At 35.5% G+C, this 23,921-nt stretch overlaps 1 protein-coding gene across 4 annotated transcripts in view; it reads left to right on the top strand.

The window, feature by feature from the left end:
* The window catches only part of PTPRZ1 (protein tyrosine phosphatase receptor type Z1), a 163,693-nt gene that overhangs the window by 120,134 nt on the left and 19,638 nt on the right, over positions 1–23,921 (top strand). The window contains exons 12-17 of one of the 4 annotated variants that reach the window (XM_036864020.1): positions 1,931–2,930; positions 10,406–10,550; positions 16,936–17,027; positions 20,014–20,099; positions 22,656–22,676; positions 22,845–22,941. In XM_036864020.1, the coding sequence (XP_036719915.1) occupies positions 1,931–2,930; positions 10,406–10,550; positions 16,936–17,027; positions 20,014–20,099; positions 22,656–22,676; positions 22,845–22,941 (1,441 nt within the window). Of the gene's footprint in view, positions 1–1,930; positions 5,496–10,405; positions 10,551–16,935; positions 17,028–20,013; positions 20,100–22,655; positions 22,677–22,844; positions 22,942–23,921 lie in introns of all 4 variants that reach the window. The other 3 variants (XM_036864018.1, XM_036864021.1, XM_036864019.1) reach the window with 3 other exon arrangements.

The following is a 23,921-nucleotide window of genomic DNA, read 5'->3' as shown; positions in this document are numbered from 1 at the left end:
TAAGCTGATGAGAATGATCCATTCAAGAAAGCAAAAAATTTAAAATACAAAATAGAGGGAAATAGTTGTATTCAGTTCCCGAGAAGATGATAGAGAATGGATTAGAACACAAATGTAGGAAATAGAAAGAAAGGGGAACATCTCTTCAGTTACAACAGGATGAGAGGGGCAGGGGTGGATTTCGTTGGTCCCGGTTTTTGATGTTTTAACATTAGGAAGAGGTATGTTTTTGTCTAGTGGCTTCTACTTTCTCTATAACCAGGAAAGCCATCTGTTGAGAATGAGGAGAGAAGGAAATGGAGATTGGAATAGAGCAGAAAAAAAGTTTGAATGTCTTGATAAAGGGTAAGAGTGTGGAGTGATACCAGAAAACTAGGCAAATATCCAGATTTGCAAAAATGAGGAAGAGTTCAGAAACTCCATATTGCTAAGTTTAACACTGATCCTCAGAGAAACTCTGGATCAGATTATAAAACAAATGTTTGTGAGACCTTCTAAGGAAAGAAGAGTATCTTTCACCAAGAGCGAGTCAAGGCAAACTATTCTTATTTCCTTTTACATGAAGTTTTTGGGCTTGAAGATTAGGGGAATATTTATTCAGGAAATTATTTGGTAAAATCTCCTGGTTGTCCTTGTGAACAAGGCATCAAACAGAATGCAAAATTTTATCAGGAAATACCACTAGTGAGGAAATGTATCTGGGGAATCTAAGAGAATATCCATTTTTAATGACTCACTTCTCAGGGTTGTCACATGTGCCTTAAAATTAAAAAAAATACTTAAAACCAACTAAATAATTAAGCTCTGGATAATGATGCAGACATTAAGCTTGAAAGCTTGTGTTTCATACAGTGCCTCTTTCTGTGTGTATGAGACAAAAGCTCATGAGCACACGTGGTTAAAGGTTCAGATTCTTTCTACTGATATTGGTCACGTTCTCAGTGACTAATTTGTACTCGGTAGCTTTTTTCTTTTTTTAAGGCACATGGTCTTAAGAGGTCTAATAGATGGCAGTGCTAACAAACTTACAAAATCATGTCCCATGTGGACAAAAAATATCATATCTTGATACGTTTGGCAATTTAGTTTTCTAAACATATGATTAGATGTTTTATAAAATGCACAGTTTAAAAAAAAAAAAGAAAGCACGGGTTTTGGTTGACCTCTAGCCAGATAACTCCTGGGCCATTATAGTGATTAAGTGTTCATGAAAGACTGGGTCACCTGAATAGTGTTTCTAAAGGAAACACGAAATTTAATGACCAGTACTAGAACCATATTTTGACAAGTTGTCTTTAAAATGTCTGCCTCCGTCTAAGATGAAATTCTCAGGGAAAAGTATTTAAAACAAAATAATAAACAAAACGAAAAATCTCTTCCAGTCCTAAACCTTCCTCTTATGATGGCTTAAAAATTGTGATTTATCCTAAATATATACAATGAAATATTCTGAATATACAGCTACTTTTGTCTTTGAAGTTAGTTGTTTCATTGCCATTTCACAATACAAGAAGCTAATTGCTATTTAGCTTGTTGCCAGATGAACTGAACAGAGAAATATAAACACAAGAAAATAAATACTGTGTTAAATAACACTCTCAGTAAGTAAATACCACTACAATGTGTCTTCTTTTCAAAGCTGTGGTATTTATTAATTTATTTCCTTTCATCAAATTAAATAAAATAAAATAAAAATAAAAATAAAGTAGCCATAAATAAGATGTTTTCATTAAGTTTAGTTACTCTCCCTCAAGGGTGGATAATAATGGTTATAGGATAGAGTCATGGCTTCTATGGGGTGGTGCCTTATGAGAAGTTCCCAGAATCCCACAAGTGAAGATTCACAACATAATGCAGTATAAGATATTATTAAGATTTCATTTTTCTCTTATTTCCTTATATCCCATTAAATCTTATTTGTTTTTCAAAGGAGGAAGAAGAGGGAAAGGACACTGAAGAAGACACTGTTGTGAATCCCGGTAGAGACGGTACCACAAACCAAATCAGGAGAAAGGAACCCCAGATTCCTACCACAACAAACTACAACCAAGTAGCGACGAAATACAATGAGGCCAAGACTAACCAGTCCCCAGCAAGAGGAAGCGAATTCTCTGGAAAGGGTGATATTCCCAACACACCCTTAGATTCCACTTCCCAACCAGTCACTGAATTAGACCCAGAAAAAGATGTTCCTTTGACTTCACAGACTGCGACCCAGCTACCATCTCTCACTCTGGCAGGCACTTCAGCCTCTTTAAGTGATGGCTCTAAAACTGTTCTCAGATTTCCACAGATGAACTTGTCTGGGACTGTGGAATATTCAAATACAATTTCTGTAACGGAATCTCAAGAGGTATCTACTGATATCAGTGGGGAAGAGAGTTTATTGACCAATTTCAAGCTCAGTACGGAAGCTGATGATTCTTCAGGCTCCAGTCCTGCAACTTCCGCTGTGCCATTCGTTTCTGAGAGCATATCCCATGGCTATGTGTTTTCTTCAGAAATCCCAGAGGCAGTCACATACGATGTCCTTATACCAGAATCTACGAGAAATGCTTCAGAAGATTCAGCCTCCTCAGGTTCGGAAGAATCTCTAAAGGATCCTTCCGTTGATGGAAATGTGTGGTTTCCTAGTACTACAGATGTGACAACACTGCCCGATGCTGGATCAGGTAGAGGGAGCTTTCTCCAGACTAATTACACCGAGATGGATATTGACGAATCTGAGAAGACAACTGAGTCCTCTCCTCCAGGCCCACTGGTGTCACAGGGTCCCTTGGTCACAGATGTGGAAATGCCACATTATTCTACCTTTGCTTACTTCCCAGCTGAGGTAACACCTCATGCTTTTACTCCATCCTCTGGACAACATGATTCGGTCCCCACCGTCAACCTGGTACACCCGCAGACAACTCAACCAGTATACAATGGTGAGACACCTCTCCAACCTTCCTACAGTAGTGAAGTCTTTCCTCTAGTCACCCCTTTGTTGCTTGACAATCAGATCCTCAACACTACCCCTGCTGCTTCAAGTAGTGATTCGGCCTTGCATGCTACGCCTGTATTTCCCAGTGTCGGTGTGTCATTTGAATCCATCCTGTCTTCCTATGATGATGCGCCTTTGCTTCCATTTTCCTCTGCTTCCTTCGGTAGTGAATTGTTTCACCATGCTTCTCAAATCCTTCCACAAGTTACTTCAGCTCTTGAGAGTGATAAGGTGTCCCTGCATGCTTCTCTGCCAGTGGCTGGGGGTGATTTGCTATTAGAGCCCAGCCTTGCTCCATATTCTGATGTGGTGTCACATCAGACCACTACTCATGCTGCCTCAGAGACCTTGGAATTCGGTGGTAGTGAACCTGGTGTGCTTTATAAAACGCTTATGTTTTCTCAAGCTGAACCGTCCAGCAGTGATGTCATGATGCATGCACGTTCTTCAGGGCCTGAACCTTCTTATGCCTTAACTAATGATGAGGGCTCCCAATACCTCTTCAGTGTTTCTTACAGTTCTGCAGTACCTGTGCATGAGTCTGTTCAGGGTTCCTTACTTGGCAGCCCTAACCACGTACCGATGCCTGAGTCTCCCTTAGTAACCCCAAGTGCACCGTTGCTGCAGCCTACTCATGGGCTCTCTGGTGATGGGGAGTGGTCTGGAGCCTCCTCTGATAGTGAATTTCTTTTATCTGACACAGATGGTCTGACAGCCCTTAACGTGTCTTCACCTGTTTCTGTAGCTGAATTTACATCTATGTTTGGGGATAATAACAAGCTGCTTTCTAAAAGTGACATAATAAATGGAAATGAGACGGAACCACACATTTCTTCTTTCAGTGAGCTGATTTACCCTTCTGAAAGCACAGTCATGCCCGACCTGTATGATAATGTAAATAAATTGAATGCGTCTTTACAAGAATCCCCTGTTTGCACTTCTAGCACAAAGGGCATCCTCCCAGGGCTTCTTGCTTTTACTGCTACTAAGGTTTTTGCTCATGAGATTAGTCAAGTTCCAGAAAATAACTTTCCAGTTCAGTCTTCACTCGCTGTATCTCAAGCATCTGGTGATACTTCGCTTAAACCTGTGCTTAGTGCAAACTCAGAGCCAGCATCCTCTGACCCTGCTTCTAGTGAAATGTTATCTCCTTCAACTCAGCTCTTATTTCATGAGCACTCAGCTTCTTTTAATACTGAAGTATTGCTGCAACCTTCCTTTCAGGCTTCTGATGTTGACACGTTGCTTAAAACTGCTCTTCCAGCTGTGCCTAGTGATCCAATATTGGTTGAAACCCCCAAGGTTGATCACATTAGTTCTACAATATTGCATCTCATGGCATCAAATTCCACTTCAAGGGAAAACACGCTGCACGCTACATCTGTACCAGTCTCTGATGTATCGCCTACTTCTAATATGCACGCTGCTTCACTTCAAGGTTTAACCATTTCTTACGCAAGTGAGAAATATTTTGAACCAGTTTTGCTTAAAAGCGAAAGTTCCCAGCAAGCGGTACCTTCATTGTACAGTAATGATGAGTCATTCCAAACTGCCAATTTGGAGCTTAACCAGGCCGCCCCCCCAGAAGGAAGGCATGCATTTGCTACTCCTGTTTTATCAGTTGATGCACCACCAGATACGCTTATAAATAAGCTTGTTTACTCTGATGAAGTCTTCACCTCTGCCAAGGGTTCTATGTCTGATGAGGTATTGGCTGGTATCCCAACAGTTGTTTCTGATACAGTTGTAACTGCTGATCATTCTGTCCCTTTAGGAAACGCGTATGTTTCCATTTCAGTTATTTCTCCCAACAAAGATCGCTCTGTAACCACAACCAAGTTGCTGTTTCCTTCTAGAACAACTTCTGAGCTGACTCAAAGTGCCAGATCTGATGCTGATTTAGTGGGTGGTGGTGATGGTGGTGATACTGATGATTACGATGATGATGATTATGATGGCAGAGATAGAGATGGCTTAGCCATAAATAAGTGTATGTCGTGCTCCTCCTATAGAGAATCACAGGAAAAGGTAATGAATGATTCAGACACCCAGGAAAACAGTCTTGTGGATCAGAATAACCCAGTCTCATACTCACTGTCTGAGAATTCTGAAGAAGGAAATAAAGTCACAGGTGTAATATCAGACAGTCAGACTGATATGGACAGAAGTCCTGATAAATCACCACCAACACATGTGCCACCCCACAAGCGCAATGATGGAAAACAGGAAAATGACATTCAGACTGGTAATGCCCTGCTTCCTTTCAGCCCAGAATCTAAAACTTGGGCAGTTCCTGCAAGTGATGAAGAGAGTGGATCAGGGCAAGGTACCTCAGATAGCCTTAATGATAACGAGACTTCCACAGATTTCAGTTTTCCAGATATTAATGAAAAAGATGGTGATGGGGTCCTGGAAGCAGGTGACTCAGAAATAACTCCTGGATCCCCACAGTCCTCGACACCGCCTGTTACTAGCAGGCACTCAGAAGTATTCAACATTTCAGAGGCAGGTTAGTTATGGATCCAAGGGATAGATTGAGGTGTGGTGGCCTTCTGCCTCAAAAAATAGAAAAATCATGGGAAGAGAAATTTGGTAAAATGGCCATCATTTTTTAAAATCAAGATATTCACAAATCAATTTACAGTTTTTAAAGTATGATTTTATTCATTATTTCAAATGCATACTCAACGTGTTTTGATCCTTAAGTTAACACTCTCCAAAATAGATAAGGTGATTTTATTTATTGTCAATTTTTCGTATTCTGCAGGATACCTATTACATGTGAGACCAATTATTGTGTGCATAATACATTTTCAGTACACTGCTTTTTAAATGATAGATTGGAGTGTGTTTTAGATGATTTTAATTTTAATGTTTACTCATATTCTAAAATAAGTTGTCAACTAATTCTGTTGAATTATAAAACGAATTATAAACTCATAATTATATGATATATGTACCACCTCTCTCTGACCCACCCAGTGGAAAGGAATTAGATAATTGCACATCCACATCGGCTTGGGGGCTCTAAAAAATGTTCTATTGCTAAGTTTTGAGAGTTAATGGTAAGATTTTTTTTTTAAGATTTTAATTTTTAAAAATTGCCTTTGTTTGATTACCTTAATGTTGCCTAAAGAGGGCAGTGTGAACTAACAAAATACATTCTACTTTATACTTGCTGTTATACACCTTTCTAAGAAGTTAAATAATGGCCATTAATATGCATAGTATGTATAGGTATTGTATGACAAGATGTACAACACTAGAACATTTTCTGTAGAAATGCATTTCATTTGTTAATGTATTTTATGCAAATTAATTTATCAGCCAGATGTTTCTTCTAGCAGATTACTTGCAGCATATAAAATACAGATGTTTGCTTTAGATGCCACTGGGGGAGAAAAGGGGAAATTCAAAACCATTAAGAATATGAAATACTAGATAATTTCATTGCATTGATCATAAGAGTTTTATAATTTGCTTTTATTACATTTTAAGGCATTTTTAAAATCAACAATGAAAATATTTAAATCTCAACAGTAGGTCAAAAGATAGGCTAAAGTAAATCTTGCACTCTTATTGCATAAAAGTAGATATTTAAAATCCAGAACATAGACAACAATCTCATTAGTATAGTTTTCCTCTTTGTTATTTCCGCCCTTGAATTAGTTATCTACTTTTCCTTCAGTGCAGCAGTAATTAAAAGTTTGTACACTTTGATAGAGAAGTTTTTCTACATTCTGACTTGATACCTGTTTAACACTTTGTTCCAGTTTAAACACTTACATTCTGTTATGTGAAAATGAGTAGGAATTCATGAATCACCATATTTCATTAGTGTTGCCATGTATATGAATTGTTATCTGGCTTCAAATATAGTTCTTGTGTTTTTTTAATTTTTATTAGATTTATTTAGAAAAAAAATCAGGAATCCATCCATTTTTCTTTCTTTTTAGGTAGTGACATCATCTGTATGTTCTTGCTAGATTATGCTGTTATGGAAAGACTATATGTACTGTAAAATGCCAAACCTTAAATTATTGACTAAAACTTAGCAATTTCTCTTCAATGCACTAACTAGATTTATTTAATTTGAGTATGTTCTCCCACTGATGAGGAGAAAATACAAATATAACATCTAACAGCAGCAAGTAACATAATTAATGAAGTAAATAAGATCATACAGGATTAGGGGAAAATTCTTGCCTATTTTTAAAACATATCTGTAAAAAAATCATATGTAGTCTGTCTTATCCAATAATTGAATATGCCTCTTTATCAAATGCATATAGACTAATTCTGAAACTTATCATTTTATTACCTACTTCTAGAATGTAGAATAATTTACAAGACATGCTTATCAAAGTAATATAGATAAGGCAGATGTTAGTATCTGCAATTTATGATTGCATAAACTGAGTCCCAAAGATACTAGATTGCTTGATCTAGGTCACATAGGGAGTTAATAAAAAACTGAGACTGGAAACATGTGTCATTGGTGTCTGTCTCTTAGGGACTACGTTTTTATGATTGAGAACAATAAAATATATATAATGCTTAATTTGTAATACCAAAATTCTACTGTTTTATTCTCAAAGTGAAGTTTAAAATATTAATCTTAGTTCTTTTTTTCTAATTGTCTATTAGCGCATTTTTGTCATATCATTTAGGTAACTCATATACACTACGGAGCCATATCCAAAAAGATATTTAGTGTCAACTAATGAATATAAAAATCAGTATAACTAGTTGTTCCTCATTATAGTATATACAAAGCAGCCAGTGGATTGTCTACTTTCATGTGGTATCTGATCTTATATAAAATATCTAAGTTTCATTATATGTAATTACCATGGATTTATCATTCTAACTCCCTAATTAAAAGGTTTGTTTTAAAATCAGACATCCCAGAGAACTTATGAGAAAAGTCTATATACAGGACTCTGTGTGTGTGCATGTGTGTGTATAATGCATGTATATAGAGTGTATGATATATATGTGGTAATTTGTTATATATTTTATGTGTTATATATCTTACATATGTATCACATATTTGATCAGACATATCTCATATATATGTATGCACATACATCAATATAAATGAGATATGGATGTATCTAGATACATATATATATACACATACACCTATATACATACTGCAGTGAATATTTGTGGTCATTGAAGACCAGTATAATTATATAACCTCACTTTGTATGTAAGTTAATGTACATCATTGGTTCTCAAACTTTAATGTGGATCAGAATCACCCAGAGGACTTGTTAAAACACAGATTGCTGGGTCTTACCCACAGAGTTTCTGATTCAGTAGATTTGGGATGGTTGGAGAGGGGCCGAAAACGTGCATTTCTAACAAGTTCCAGGTGATGCCGATGCCACTATTCTGGGGGACACACTTCAAGTATGACTGAGATAGACGATAATACTAACCTCCATTTGTAATTTCTAGGTACCAGGGACTTTGCTAAGTGGTTTATTTCCTTTGTTAACCACAAACTTTCTACTTAGGTAACAATAATTACAATAGAAACAATGTAAAGACAGTTGTGTATAAAGCAAGATGCTTTCCTAAATTTCTTTTAAAAATACCGGTACATTCACCGTCAGGTTATTTAGGCTTCTAGATGAGTCTCCCTACAATATGTAATGACCAGAGCATATGATTAACATACTAAAAGATAAAGTTCAGCCTTCTCTCACAAGAACGTTAACTACAACTCAGGGATCAGTTGACTTACAATATTCCCACTTTTTATACAGCTTTATTATTTCTAGTCACAACTTTGAATTCTGCTTTTTTCTAGCAAATCCTTCCATAGTTATAAAAACAAACATCTTGGGACATTTGGTTGTCACTTATAGATGCATTTCCTATATGAGTGGATTAAATTCTTGACCCTTTCTGCATCATCTCTCCTTACAGAAGGAAGCTGTCATTTTAACTCTTAAGTTCTCTCCAGTTAGATATATTTCAATGCTATATTTATGAATTTGTGACTCTCAAATTTATTCTCAAATATTTTCAACTAAATTGATAATATTTTCAATTAAATAGATTGTTGTTGTCTCATATCACTAAGAGTAAGATACTTGATATAAAAGCACCAAACATACCAAATGTGTAGGAGGCAATGTAGACTCTGATGAGGAGCTTAAACTTAGTTATTCCAGAAGTTCTACAGGTAGACAGGATAAGGGCTGTTACTTTGTAGCAGTGTCAGCCTATCATCCTGGTAGAATGGTTCTAATGTTCAATCATCTTGGTTTCACACTGCACACACCTCAAAGTAAAAGGGAAGAATTGTGACTGGCCACTGACACCCTGCAGTTCTGAAGATTTTTTTTAACAACTTAGAATGATAGCTTCAGTTGCAGTGATTTTGAAAATGCTAGAATAATAATGTACCTGACTGGTCACAAAAATAGTTATTTGCCATCTTTTAAAATTAACCAAAGGACAGAATTTAGACTTTTTCATAACTTACACTTGCATATTTAAAAAGAATTTCTTAGAACTGTGCATTCCTTCAATTTACATGCAATAGTATTTTTATTTTTGATAAAGAAAAACAGTTGGTAAGAAGGGCATTCAAAATAACATCTTAAAAGCAACCTACGTTTAAATGTTAAATAGTTTGCTGGATTGAAGGGTTATCCTAATGTAAGGAGGGTTATCCTAAGAGTCTCTCTTCATGAAATTATTAGTTGCTCCTAATTATTTACCTAACTGTGGGATTAAAAATATTTCCATTACAATTAATTTTGGGAAATCAAGATTATATGTGGTGATTCAGTAAGTAGCACTGTTTTTCTTGATCATTTTATTTAAAAACTGAATAGTTTTCTTATTTTAATATTTTCATTTCCCTTTTAATAAGCTTTTCAAGGCAATATTGTACTTCTTGCCATGGCACCTCTTCCAGGGTGCCAGTCTTTGTTGGGATATTATAGTTCTTCAGCTCTAATAGGCTGACTTACTTTATTTTTCTCTTTTTTTGTGAGTTTATTAGTTTGTTTTTGAAGTATAATTGATCTATAACACTATGTTAGTCCCTGTTACACAACATAGTGATTTGATATTTCTGTACATTTCAAATTGATCACCACAATAAGTCTACTTACGATCTGTCACCATACAAAGATATTACCTAGTTATTGACTGAATTCCCCACACTGTATATTTCATTCCCATGACTCACTTATTTTGCAACTGGATAGCCTGCCTTACTTTTTAAGCTTTGTGTTACTTAAATTAGCTTATGATCATAGACATTGGTTGTCTCATAGAGTCGAAATTTTAAAGGTAAGCAAACAGCAATGAAGATTGCAGTTATTCGGTTGAAAAATGTTGTGCTTTTCCTTAAGCTTAAATATCAACTTTCTCAATTTTCTCCGACTACAGAGGCCAGTAATAGTAGCCATGAGTCTCGTATTGGTCTAGCTGAGGGGTTGGAATCCGAGAAGAAGGCAGTTATACCCCTTGTGATCGTGTCAGCCCTGACTTTTATCTGTCTAGTGGTTCTTGTGGGTATTCTCATCTACTGGAGGTAAGTTGAGTGTTTATTTTGGATATGCATTTCATAAAGCTCAGATTTTGCCTGTGTTTTACCTGAATGCTTTTCAAAGCATATGCAAAATTCCCTTTACTTGAGAGCTACCATTAATTTATCCAGGTAACTATGAGTAAGGTGAATTTGTGAATCCAAAGACATAATAATAAAAGATTTGACTGTTCTTCATACTTCTGTCAAACAATTAAAGGCGAAATGGAGGAACTTTGGCTTCAGTTAATATTTAATACAGTATTTTGACAGTTGCACTTTCATATTAATCTAATTAGCATTCAAACATTATCATAGCATTTAATATAAATCTAAGCTTCTCAGTTAAATGCTCCAGCTGTTATAACTTTAAAAGTTATTATTTTAGAAAACATAGTTTTTGATATAGTGAAATATACTTTTATAGCAGCGGATTTTGTACAAGATACATATCAATTGCATACTAATACAGAAAATGGTAACCCATACACAAAAATAAAAATTAAGCATTAAAATCTAAATATAATTTGAAAATAAAGTAAATGACTATATTAAGATGGATGGGATTTTTAAATTCATTATAATTTGCCTTGAGGATGAGATATAGCTTCATTCTTATCAATAATCTGTTGAAACCTTTAAAGGACAAGGAAAATTGTACCCACTGTAAGCTTCCCATCCTACAGCAAGCAGAACACACTGCAAAGTAATAAGTTTACTAGGGACACAATGTAAATCAGTATAACTGTTATAACTGTGTCTGTTGGAAAACAAGGACTTTATGATGATATAAGGAATCATATCTGTAAACTAAGAAAGGCTATAGCTTAGTACTTTATACTTTTGTTTTAAAAGAGAATTTTGTTCAGAAGATTTATAATCAATTTCTTTTTTTTTTAGCAACCTCTGTCTGTAAGTTCATATCACCACTCTTTGTGTTATTCCAAAATATATTCTCTCAGTTTATTCAAAAATATTTAGTATGTTTATTGACTGTTTCCCATGTGCCTAGTACTCTGTGAACTACTATGGGAAAGTATAAAAGAAGGAATGAATGAATGAATGAGAATCACCACTGTCAAGAAATTTATGCTTATTGAGGAGAAAGAATTTTCCATGCAAAATTTATAAAAAAATTACACAAAAGTGTATGCATGGCAGCTGAAATCTCGATGCTAAGAGAGGTCAGAGAAAAAGGGATCTTGATAAGCCAGAATGGGCAGGGTAAATGTAAAATGTCAGGCTTGAGCTGAACAGGATTCAGAAAGAGGAGCTAAAGGAGAAGGGCATTCCAGGCAGGGTCTTGTGTAACTTGAGTACAGAGTGTTAGTTTAAAATATGAGCACTCTTAGGGTTTTATGTATATATTTTATATCTAACTATCAAATGTCCTGATAAGATTTGTCACTCTTACTTACCCATTTACAAATTTCACATATCTGTCCAACTCACAACCATTTGAAGTTGATTCACTTCCAAATACAACTTTTTAGATCAGTAACACGAATACACCAGGGGTATTATTTGCTGAATTACAAAATGACAATGTTAGTGCATTCTTCAAGGTTTGTGTGAATTATTCAAATTCCAGTGTAGCTGCATTTGTGAGCAGTATGATTTCACTATCCAACATGGAAACATTTTCGACCTTTGTGGAAACTACAGCCTGTAGAAAGGTTTAAAAATCTAATGGCGTACCAACAAGAGTCCTAATAGGTGTATGGTCCTTATACGTTTTTCCAGTTTATATATTAAAACACTTTTCTGACCTAATTCTTTAGGAGAAAAAATAATCGCAAAGTGGTATAATAAATCCTCTCTTTTGTCTAATTTATCTAACTCGGTCTCTCATGTTTTGTGTAAACCTTGAGAAGAAGCATGTCGTAGCAGGAAGACAGAACAAATCAGAGGTGATAAATCTGGATCCCTTTCCCAGTTCTTCCTGACATTTGCTATATGGCCTTGGGCAAGTCACTTCCCAGCTAGGAATGAAACTTTCCTCTTTTTACCATTTGGGGGGAAAGATCATCTTTAAGATTGCAGTCAGACTTTCTTTAGGGTCCCTGTGATGAATACAGCATGATGAATGTTGTTTCATATTTGTATAAGGATCCAAAAAAATGGAATCATAATTACACATTTCTAGCTTTTAATTCTAAATACTGTGATGAAAAGGTGTAAACTAAATAATCAGATTAACATTGATTGATAGGACCTATGTCTATAAGTTTAAAACAGTCATCACTTTTTTCCTCATGGCTGAGTGATAATTAGCAGGAGACATAGTTATCAACACTTAGCACATAGACGTGAAGACATTCACTGCTGATACAGAACAGATGGACCATAGATTTTGAGTCTTGTCATACATTAAATAATATGCCTTGAAATTATTTTCCAGATGTTTTAAGGTATAATTTATGTGAGCCAAATCGTAACTTTTAAAATGCGAAATTACTTCCATAAGGAATATTTTCAAAAAGTTCTTTTTAAAGACAACAAAGGGTAGATTTTGGAGAGCTTTTTTAATAGTTAGAATCTGAAAAATACCAAGGTTATATTCAACAAAACAGCACTCCATCAAAAGCTATATAGAACAGAACTCTCCACAGACACACTTGTTCTGGCTGGGGAGAGTGGGAAGAGAAGCAATATGAATTCTCTCTTGATCTTAAATTTAAATTTGTGGGTCACTAGTAGCTACCAACCCAGAACGGAGGCCTCCCAGTACCATGCTGCCTTTTAAGTGGAATGTCACTTCCTAGGTAAGACTGTACTATACAGTGTACCTAAGCCATGTACGGATGATCTTCATCCAGAATTTATCCTGTACTATTTTAATTTTAATTTTTCCCACTTTTAAGATTATTGGTATGATTTATAAGATTCTTTTGTTACTTATTAATGCAAGTAACATTACAAGACCACTTATTTTCTAAAACCAACAAATGTTTGATTACATAGCTCAAAAGTATAGAGCTGGTATATACCCAGATACTACGATGAATATTAGCAACATGTTAAACCACTATACTAGTATGTTTTAATTTACCTTTTCCTATTCTAAGAGATGCTACCTTCTTCCCATTCTCTCAGACACATCCTCTATCCATCCATCCGTCCGTCTATCCATTCATTTTTCTCTAGCTATGTATTCCACCTCTCCCTCCCAAATGTTTTGAAATTTTAGGTTAATCTCATTTGAGGCTCAGGTAGGCAAGAGAGTCTAGGATGCAGCCGAATACTTTATGGTTGGTGGAATTTACTTACTACTGGAAATCCATCTAATCATTCAACACTTAATACCTATTGTACTCCTGACATTGTATTAAAAATTGAGTCTACATAAATCAAAAGATATGGCCCCATCTTTAAAAAAAAAACATAATGAGGATAAAAGCACAAAACAAATATACTGCAAAATACTATAACCACCAATTAATTAAAATATTTAAAATAAAATAATGGAGAATAATGTCCAGGAAGTGAAGGTCATCCTTGGATTAATTAAGCATACTTTTCAAAGCAGTCTTAAGGTGAGTGTGAATGGAGATTTGCGTTGGGTACAGTAGAAACAGAAACTGGAGTGCAAGAGTCTGCTTAGGAAATGAGAGGCTGTTTCACAAAGAAGAAAGCACTGAGTTGTCTTTAAAAAGGAAGTGTTTGCATGGCACATTAGTGACTGAGGCATTTTGGTCAGAAGGAGAACCATGTTTAAAGCAGGGAGGAGAAATACTGAGTTAGAGCAGGAAAAGACATGTTCAATGATCTACAACATGTTTGTGTTATTGGATATAAACTTCAAGGAGAAAAGTCAAAAAAGGTTTGGACCACAGATAGGTAGGGTTTAGGTATTAAAAGATTTGGGGTACTATAATCTAAAATTCTGTAAGGCACAGAACGAGAGCCAATACGTCAAAGTAACAGGGAGATAGATTTGGGGCTCGATACAAAAAAAATATCAACAGTAGGAGGCATAACATTGGAACAGGAGGGTCTCCTCTTTGGGTACCATTTGGAGATACTTACAAGGGAATGAGTTTTGAGTTAGTACAAGAAATGTCTAGTAACTAAAGATGGTTCATAAAGAAGTAAGCTCCTTGTCACTGAAGGTATTCAAACTGGGTCTTTTTAATATGTCAGAGATGCTAGGGAAGGGACTCTTGTGTCAGCTGTGATATTGCACTAGGTCCCTTAAGGTGTGTTACAACTTTAAGATTCATTGAAAAATAAATAGAAACCCTTTCAACCGGCTTGTGTAACCATATTTTAGAGGAATCAAGGAGGTTTTAATTCAGTGATCTTAAAAGCAGGTGTATCAAATCCAGCGTTTTCATATCAGTGTGTCAGAAAATACTGCATCTGTGGTTACACAGGTAAGCCACGCTTTCCCTGTAGTTCCTGCTCCAGTCTGGTGTCAGTTCTGCTCAAATGTGGACTTTCAGTAGGACAGTTTCTTTATCATGAGACCTGTGACCTCATCTTTCCCATTTCTCATTAGTCTGCCATGCTCTTTCCACTTTCCAGGATATGAACCTCGCTCAGGGTCCCTTTGACCCCACATTGCAGTTGATTCTACATCCACTCGTCTTCCTCCTACATCACCTCTTCTCTGTTGAAGACATTCCTGTGTTCTGTCAGTTATCTATGGTCTCACAAGCTTGATTATTAAAGGTTATACCATCACAGCAGAGGGCTAGTTTTTTGCTATGCATATCGTCACCTTTGAATTTTTTTTTTTTTTGGCTTGTGACATTATATAATTTTGTACTATTCATAATTATAGCAGTGAATTCACTGAGCAAATATTTCAGGGCACCTACAGCATGCCAGACATTATTCTTAGCACTGAAGACTAACAATGCCTTAAGACAAAATACCTTGCCCTTTGGGGGCTTACATTCTGGTGAGGGAGGACCAACTAAAATTATGAAACATGAATAAACAAATATATAAATAAAGTATTTCAGATAGTGATAAGTGCCATAAAGCAAACAAAAGGGGGAAGAATAGTGACTTGGCTGGCAGGGCTGGTACTTTTAGCTCAGGTGGTCAGAGAAGGACTCTCAGAGGATGTGGCATTTTAGCCAAGGCATAAATGATGGGAAAGAGGCAAGTGGCCAGAGGGGACATCCAGAACCAGGGCCCTGAGATGATCCTGGTAGGGTTTCTTAGAGGGAGAAAGAAAGGACCGGTGGGCTAGAGCCTAGTGGGTGCAGGAAGGAGTTGTAGGAGGTGAAACTGCTGGGGTGCGAGGGGACCAGGTGGCAGAGGGTCTTACAGCCCTTGCTGAAATAATGGAATATCATTCTAATTCCAGTGGGAAGCCACTGAAGAATTCTATGCAGGAAAATGATTATTGAAAAAAATATCACAAATTGAAGTGTGTCATGTAAGAACAAATGTTGTGTTAAAGCTCATTAGGATAAATATCCTGTTGCTTGGATCTTTTAAATGGAAAATGAGATGGCATTTTCACTCAAACAGATCTTTCCATTTAAACTTAACCACTCATGAGTAATGCTTCAAATAAATTAAATGACCCACATCAAAGGGTGTCATTAGCAGTATTAATTTTAAAAAATTTTAAATTAAGGATAGTTTGCATTAGTTTACAGCAGCAGTTGGTTCTTTGCTCTTCTCAATTGTTTGTAGTGAGAGATGTTACTCTTATTATCTGAATGAAAATAGATTCAGGTGACATTTTAGGTCATGGTTGTCATTGGATTGTCATGGTTGTCATGGATTCCAAATATATTCATTCTCAAAACTCTCATCAAGGCTAGCATCTGTTGGCAAGAAAATCACCCCTGTTTTTGGTTATATGCTCACTATTTCCTCACTTCGTTTTGTTATTACTGCATTATCATACTTATAATATAAAGCTGCCTTCTTTTTTCATCAAAATGTTACCACAGTAGAATTTCATTTCTACATGGTCACAGCTTGCTGCCTTTTGCTAGCAGCTGAATATCCTCAGAACGGCATGGTCCCTTAAATATTGAGTGAAAATAGCTTTGGACAGGCTTTCTTTTCCACTCTGGTCCTGTCCAAGATGGCAGGACATCCTGGTATACGGCAACAGTGGAAGAGTAACTAGGGCATGGAGGTGTCCTACTCCTTGGCACCAACTGCCAAGTTCAAGTGTCATCTCTGCTTATACCATGTCTGATATCTGCTCTCTCTTCTTCATCTGGTACAGGTAAAGCTGAGATAAATTTGGAGGCTATAAAATTCTCTAATAACTGTGTTTTGTAAAAGTAGGTGATAAGTAGATGATTTCCACTTATGTTTTAATTCTGGAGATCTCTGTCATAATCTTTAAGCATCTCGGAAGTTGTCTTGCTGACCATGCCAGCTAGTAGTATAAATTGCTTTCTTTTCTTTTCAGGAAATGTTTCCAGACTGCACACTTTTACTTAGAGGACAGTACATCCCCTCGAGTAATATCCACACCTCCAACACCTATCTTTCCAATTTCAGGTAATAGCTTAAAGTGTGACCCTGAGTAGCTGGTAGATGTTAAATGAAAAGCGTGATGTTGGAAGGTTTTTCCTTATTGGAGTACTTTGCAAATGGCTATAATGTAGATTAGTAAATGTTTGTGTTGCCCAAAATATTATGTATCAGGCATTCAGGTTTATAACTTGTTCTTGTTAATTCTGAACATTCTTGGGACTTCCCTGGTGGCGCAATGGTTAAGAATCCACCTGCCAAAGCAGGGGACATGGGTTCGAGCCCTGGTCCAGGAAGATCCCACATGCCTCGGAGCAACTAAGCCCGTGCGCCACAACTGCTGAGCCTGTGCTCTAGAGCCTGTGAGCCACAACTACTGAGCCCGCACGCCTAGAGCCCGTGCTCTGCAACAAGAGAAGCCACTGCAATGAGAAGCCCGCGCACCGCAATGAAGAGTAGCCCCCACTCGCCGCAACTAGAGAAAGCCCGTGCACAGCAACGAAGACCCAACGCAGCCAATAAATAAATTAGTTAATTAAATTTTTTTTAAGTAATTAATAAAAAAAATGTTTTGAACAGTCTTAACCATACAGGTGATGTGGCAAAATAATTTATAGTTGTTCAGATGTTATATGTTAAAGAACATAAATATTTATAGCAATAAAATATCAGTAAGGAATAATGCTGATTTTCAGTCATTTGCATTCCTTTAATGGAAACCTAAACAACAAAAGTCAGACTAAATCATTGCAGTAAGGATGGACAGGACAAAAACCACAGAAATAAGGATAAAGTTTAGTTCCCTTCTGATTATCTGAGTGTATGTGTGAAAAGGTTTCTTAACTACATTACGGGAAAAAAAAGAAATTTTAAAATGGTGAGGGTAGAAGAAAAACATGAGCACAAGGAATGTGTGGTTGCCGGAAATACTTTAAGTAAAAATGTCAGTTGTATCCCTGGGAAAACATCAACTGTTTTAGCAGAACTTACCTAGTTAACAATATTCAAGAATTAACCAGGGTCATTTTAAGACCCTTACTGACCCTAGAGTTCACACTGTAACTAAGGTCACAGACACTTACTGAATTAACATTTTATAACATTTCAGAATGAAAAGTGGTAACAATAAAAACAAAAAGTTTTCTAGAAATGTGCGAATTAAGGAAGCAGAACTGGAGGACAGAGGATGAGACAAGGACATGGAGAGTCACCAAACCAGGGAAAGCAAATGGAAACATTCCACTCTACATCTTTGTACAGAAGCCTCTTTTTAAATTGTCTGAGATGCCATATGTTATTGCTTGAGGCTCAAATTCTACATGAAGTTATCTTCTGAAGTCTCATGATTTAAAAAACAAAAAGAAGAGAAGCATTTTCCTTGTAATTTGCAACAAGCATAGGAATAAGAAGTGTTTTGCTCTTTTACCTCTTTTATCAACTCTATCAATTCTGTGTCTTTAACCACCACTGTTTTGTTTTTCTAGTTTATATTAAAATTCTTTCTATTTCTTTTAGTACAGCACAATTTCTCATTAACATATTTAGAATTTTGAGACCAATTGATCTTGGTTATCTGTTGTGTTTAGTTCCCTTCACTTTCAAACATACCTCTTCTACATATCCTGTCAGTGTGGGTATGCAAATTAACTATACCATTATCCAAAGTCCAACACAGTTTATTATTAACAATAAATAAAATAATCCAAAATCAGGTTGTCCAGGAAATCCAGAATTCCCTGTTCTACTTCTTAGAAGAATGGTGATCAAGGGCACCTCCTCCTTTTACTTGCAGACCAATTCGTAAAAGAATTACCAAAAGACATGATGGCAAATGAGAAGTAGTCAGTTTGCTTGTGGAAAGAGGTTAGCTGTGCAGGATAATATCCGTGGTTTTGACGAAGCTTTACTAGGAGAACTAACGATTTAAATGTGACAAATTATTTCTGTTTTCTTGTCTAATTATAAAAGCTACTTCTAGGCAAGATCCTTCTGTAGGTGTGATAGTGGAATTACACCTTTGTCTAGTGTTTCTTAAGGTTAACTCGCTAATTCAATTTTAGTATTCAGGTATACTCATCTAAAAGAGAACAGATGGATTCTAATTTTTTTTAAATCAACAAATTCTTGGTAACTGAAGCTTAAAAATATTAAATGGCCTAGATGCTGAACATCTGTTGATGTAAATAACTGGTTCTAGTGAAATGTGTTTGATGTTTCCTTGTCAGAGGAAGGAAATTGTGAAATTGCACACGGTGAACTAGTAATATGTTTAATCTAAGAAAGTCTTTCCAGGAAAAAAAAAGAAAAAAACAGAACCAGGTAAAATAATTTGGCCCCTTCACAATTAGTTAACAGATCCAATGACTTTGTTTACATAGCATATTTTCAAGTTAGAATTCTTGAAATGTTACAGATTAAAAGTCCCAAAGGTTTTTGACGTTATCCTCAATGAATAGTCTGCATATAAATGTTTTCTATTATTTATAGAAGGAAGGAAAAAATGTTTTCAAATGTAAACATCTGACTATTTAACGGAGAGGCATTAAACTGTACAATTTTATAACACTGAAATTGCACGATATATTATGTTTAGTCCAGGGTAAAATTGAAAATATATTATTTCTGCATTTTTTTCCCAGAATTTGCAGGCAACTCCCACTCATGTTAAAGAAAGTTATCCATAAAGAGATGCAGTCCATTGATAAGAAGTGAGGCTGTGGTATTATTTATAACTTAACATTGAAAATTAAGTTTCTCTTTAGAGTATGAAAGGAGAAGAGATTCCTGATCAAATCAGAATTCTAAAATGCAGGTTATGATTGAAAGTAAATATAGAGAAAATTGGTAATTGTTGCTGAATGTTTCTTTGAACATAGATTCAGTCGGGATTATAGGAATAAGTGAACTTTGAAGTTGTTTTAGAAGAAGACTCTTTATAAATCTCTATAAATGAGAGGCACATTTATTTCTGTTGAATTATCCTTTCCAACCTGATTTTTTTTTATTCACTTAGATGATGTTGGAGCAATTCCAGTAAAGCACTTTCCAAAGCATGTTGCAGACTTACATGCAAGTAGTGGGTTTACTGAAGAATTTGAGGTATGATTTTAATATGTCTATTTTAAATAATATGGAAAATAGTAAATTTTTAAAATTCAGCAATAGGCTATTTCTTGACATTGAAACCATTTTCACTTCTAGCAAGATTATTAGTTCCATAATCAATTATGTGTTTAGGATATGTGTTATGGTTATCATACAATTTAGAAAATTGGTTTTCCATTTTAAAATTCAAGTTGTAATAGTGGAAAAAACAAAAACATTGTTAATTCTCTCCCATAAAATCAGAGCTCTAGTATTCTTTTTTTAATCTGAATTGGTAACACTGATTCCTTTTAATTTCCTAAATTATATAAATTATAGTAAACTAGTAAATTTCATAATTTTCAGCCAAAGTACATACAAGCTCTTAATTGTAAGGATTACAACAGTGTAAATGCAGAAGCACTTATTATACAAGACATAATAAATATTATACAAGGTAAAACCCCATCTTCTGAAGAAAATATGCATTTCTAAAAAACATTTGAACTTCACAATCAGTGAACATTTTTCTAGTATTATTCTGTAAAACATTCTTAGATGGTAGGGGCAGAGAAATTTACTGCAAATTTATCATGGCCCACTGAACTGTCAGTTAAGGAGCTTTTTCAAAATAGGGTGCCAGAAACCAACAGTTAACAATAATAACCACAAAACACAAAGTTACTCTTATTGAGCACTCCCTAATATGCCGATCATTGTACTAGATGCTTCTACATTCAACCTTCACCCAACTCTGGAAGTTATTTGTTTTTATTTCTATTCATATTGCTGATGAAATCAACTTCCACAGAAGTTAATTAGCAACTAATAAATAGCAGGGTTGGGATTCAAACCTAACATTCATGTCCTTTCCATTCTAGAAATCGAGGGATCCCCACCCCTTCCCCAGCCTCTCCCCTTCAGGAAGCATCACATTGCTTTTGCCTCCTCACCTCAGCCCCAAGTGCTCAGTTGACCTCCCTCTTTGAAGCCCTTTGAGGTCTGATCCTGATCAGAGGATATACCACCGTCCCTAATATACGCAGAAACTGCTCCCCACGAATCAGATCAACAAGAACGTATTTACGGAAGCAAAATGCCAGAGATCAGAAAGCTTTAAGAAACCAAAGGAAAGAGAAATGAAATATACGTTTTCACTAAATTAAAAACAGTAGGAATCAGCTAATTTAATCTTAAAAGAAGTCTAAGTCATAGCTACATTGAATAAGAAAGCAGTGTGAAGTGACTACTAAGTAAAGTGGAATAATATGAAGAATTATATTTTTAAAACATCAAATAATTTTTTGCTACCATAATAGAGGTTACTGGGTGGTGCAGTATTAACTTGTAGAAACTATCAGGCATCCATCAAACAAAATCATAGTTGCAAAAGGGAGAAAATGCTAAGGGTGTGTCTAATCTTCCAGATGTTAAAAGCCATAAGGAAAAATAGACAGTTTATTGTAAAAGTTGCTGATAAGCATATATGCAAAGGCAGATTCACAGTTTTCACAGCTATAAAATCATTTTAAATATTATTAAGCAGTTCATAATGATTAAATTAATAAAATAACCTCACATTTTTACTCAAAAAGTATTTTCTTAATTCCATTGCTTTTAATTCACAGTCTGATTGAAGAAAACTTTTCATTAACTTAATAGTTAGCTTAATAACTAATAATGCTATACCTTTTCAGTGGTTCATATATTAAATTGTTTTTAAATCTAGAGTCAGAATGACTTGCTCCAGAAGAGGCCTTAAAAGCTTGTTTAGTGAAAGGCTGAGCCATTTTGCTGATGAATCAGATTTATATTTAAGTTATATACTTTCTCAAAAATTATAAAGCTTTCATGTTATTATCTTAATATGTACTAAATAATTGTAAATTCCAAACTAATATATTTAGATAGAAGACATCCCTGGGAAGGATTTTAATTCATTTTAAAAGAGAAATGGCAGAAATAATTTTTCTCTACCCATTGAAGTTTTATTTTAATTAAAAAGAGGTCTACTAATTAAATATGTAGAAAGTAGTACTATCTAAATTTTGTTTCAAAAGACATAGTATATATGATAAAAAAAATTTCAGGAGATTTCTAATGTTTTGACAGCTCTACAGACCACCTAATAGGAAACTGTTTACTCTTTAAAATTACTCAAAATAAACAAACAAAAAAAATGTACTACTAATTCAGTTTCAAATAGTTCTATCATGATCAAATACAATTATATTTGAATATTAGTAAATCTGACTAGTATGTTAAAATGTGTCATCAAGTATGTGGTTTTTTTCATCAGCATTTTTAAAATTCATCATATTATTATACCACTGTCCCCTTTTAAAAGTGTTATTTTTTTCCTTTTACATAATGTTAAGGTTCCAAACTGTTAGAAGTTTTGATTTGCATGCAACTGTTTGAAACATTCTGTTTTGTTAGTATTTGACAAATGTATTTATTGCATGATCATGGTTTTCCATTGTAAACCTAATATGAACACTTTCTTTTCTCATTTGTCGTGTGCTGTGGAATTTGATTTCTTTACTTTTTTGGCATTCATTCCCTCATTAGACACTGAAAGAGTTTTACCAGGTAAGGCATTATTTCACTGCATTTTCTTTTAGCCAAGAAATAGTTGTAACATGTAAAAAAAAATTTTTGGATAGATTGTTTTGTTTGTTTTGTCTTCTGTAGTATATTTTAAGGCACTTTGTTTGAAAGGATGTGTGTTAAAACGTTATGCGTACAATTTCTTTACAGGAGGTGCAGAGCTGTACTGTTGATTTAGGTATCACAGCAGACAGCTCCAATCACCCTGACAATAAGCACAAGAACCGATACATAAATATTGTTGCCTGTAAGTATATCCTTCACTCAACTCTGACTTGTTGTCATTGTCGTTGCGGTGCTCTTAGTTCAATGTCCTGAAGTCCTCTGACAGCAGACCTTGGTGTAGCTGTTTCAGGACCTTTGTATCAGGGGATGAGACTTGCGTTAGATAATACGGAGTGTTTTACCACTCCAGTTTAAATACATTCTGCAATTAATGACATCTGTTTCTTTTGAACAAAATAAACTCATATTTTTTTTAATTAATTAATTTATTTATTTTATTTTTTTTGGCTGTGTTGGGTCTTCGTTTCTGTGCGAGGGCTTTCTCTAGTTGTGGCAAGCGGGGGCCACTCTTCATCGCGGTGCGCGGGCCTCTCACTATCGTGGCCTCTCTTGTTGCGGAGCACAGGCTCCAGACGCGCAGGCTCAGTAGTTGTGGCTCACGGGCCTAGTTGCTCCGTGGCATGTGGGATCTTCCCAGACCAGGGCTCGAACCCGTGTCCCCTGCATTAGCAGGCAGATTCTCAACCACTATGCCACCAGGGAAGCCCTAAACTCATATTTTAATCCAGTCCTTTCTTCAGACCCCATGGCCTGTAAATCTGTTCTTATGGTTTTCTGTCTTTATTTATATTCCATAGTCCTATTTTCACTTGAGATCCCCCTACTTGATGTGAATTTACTAATGAAATGGGATTTTCTTTAGACTCTATTTTTTCCTTCTACCCTTTTCCCTCCTCTCTTGCCATTCTCCCCTGGGGTCTGATAAAGGGTTAATTGGATTCATTCTTTTTATTTCTTCTCTCCCTTTACTACCTTAGCTGACCTCTCTTTTTCTCCTCCATGAGCAGCTTTCTGGCTTTTTTCTTTAGGACAAGTTTACCTATTTTTTTGTATGAAATTAGCATGTTTCTTCCGTCTTATTGCAGCACCTCTTATTTACATCTGTTCCCTTTTATTTTCCTTTATAGCCCCCTCCATTTCTTGAAATTCATCTTCATTCTT

Source organism: Balaenoptera musculus, chromosome 9, assembly GCF_009873245.2.
Source record: "Balaenoptera musculus isolate JJ_BM4_2016_0621 chromosome 9, mBalMus1.pri.v3, whole genome shotgun sequence".
Classification (NCBI taxonomy): Eukaryota; Metazoa; Chordata; class Mammalia; order Artiodactyla; family Balaenopteridae; genus Balaenoptera; species Balaenoptera musculus.
The sequence above is the reverse complement of the archived record's forward strand: the minus strand, read 5'-3'. Positions and strand labels throughout refer to the sequence as shown.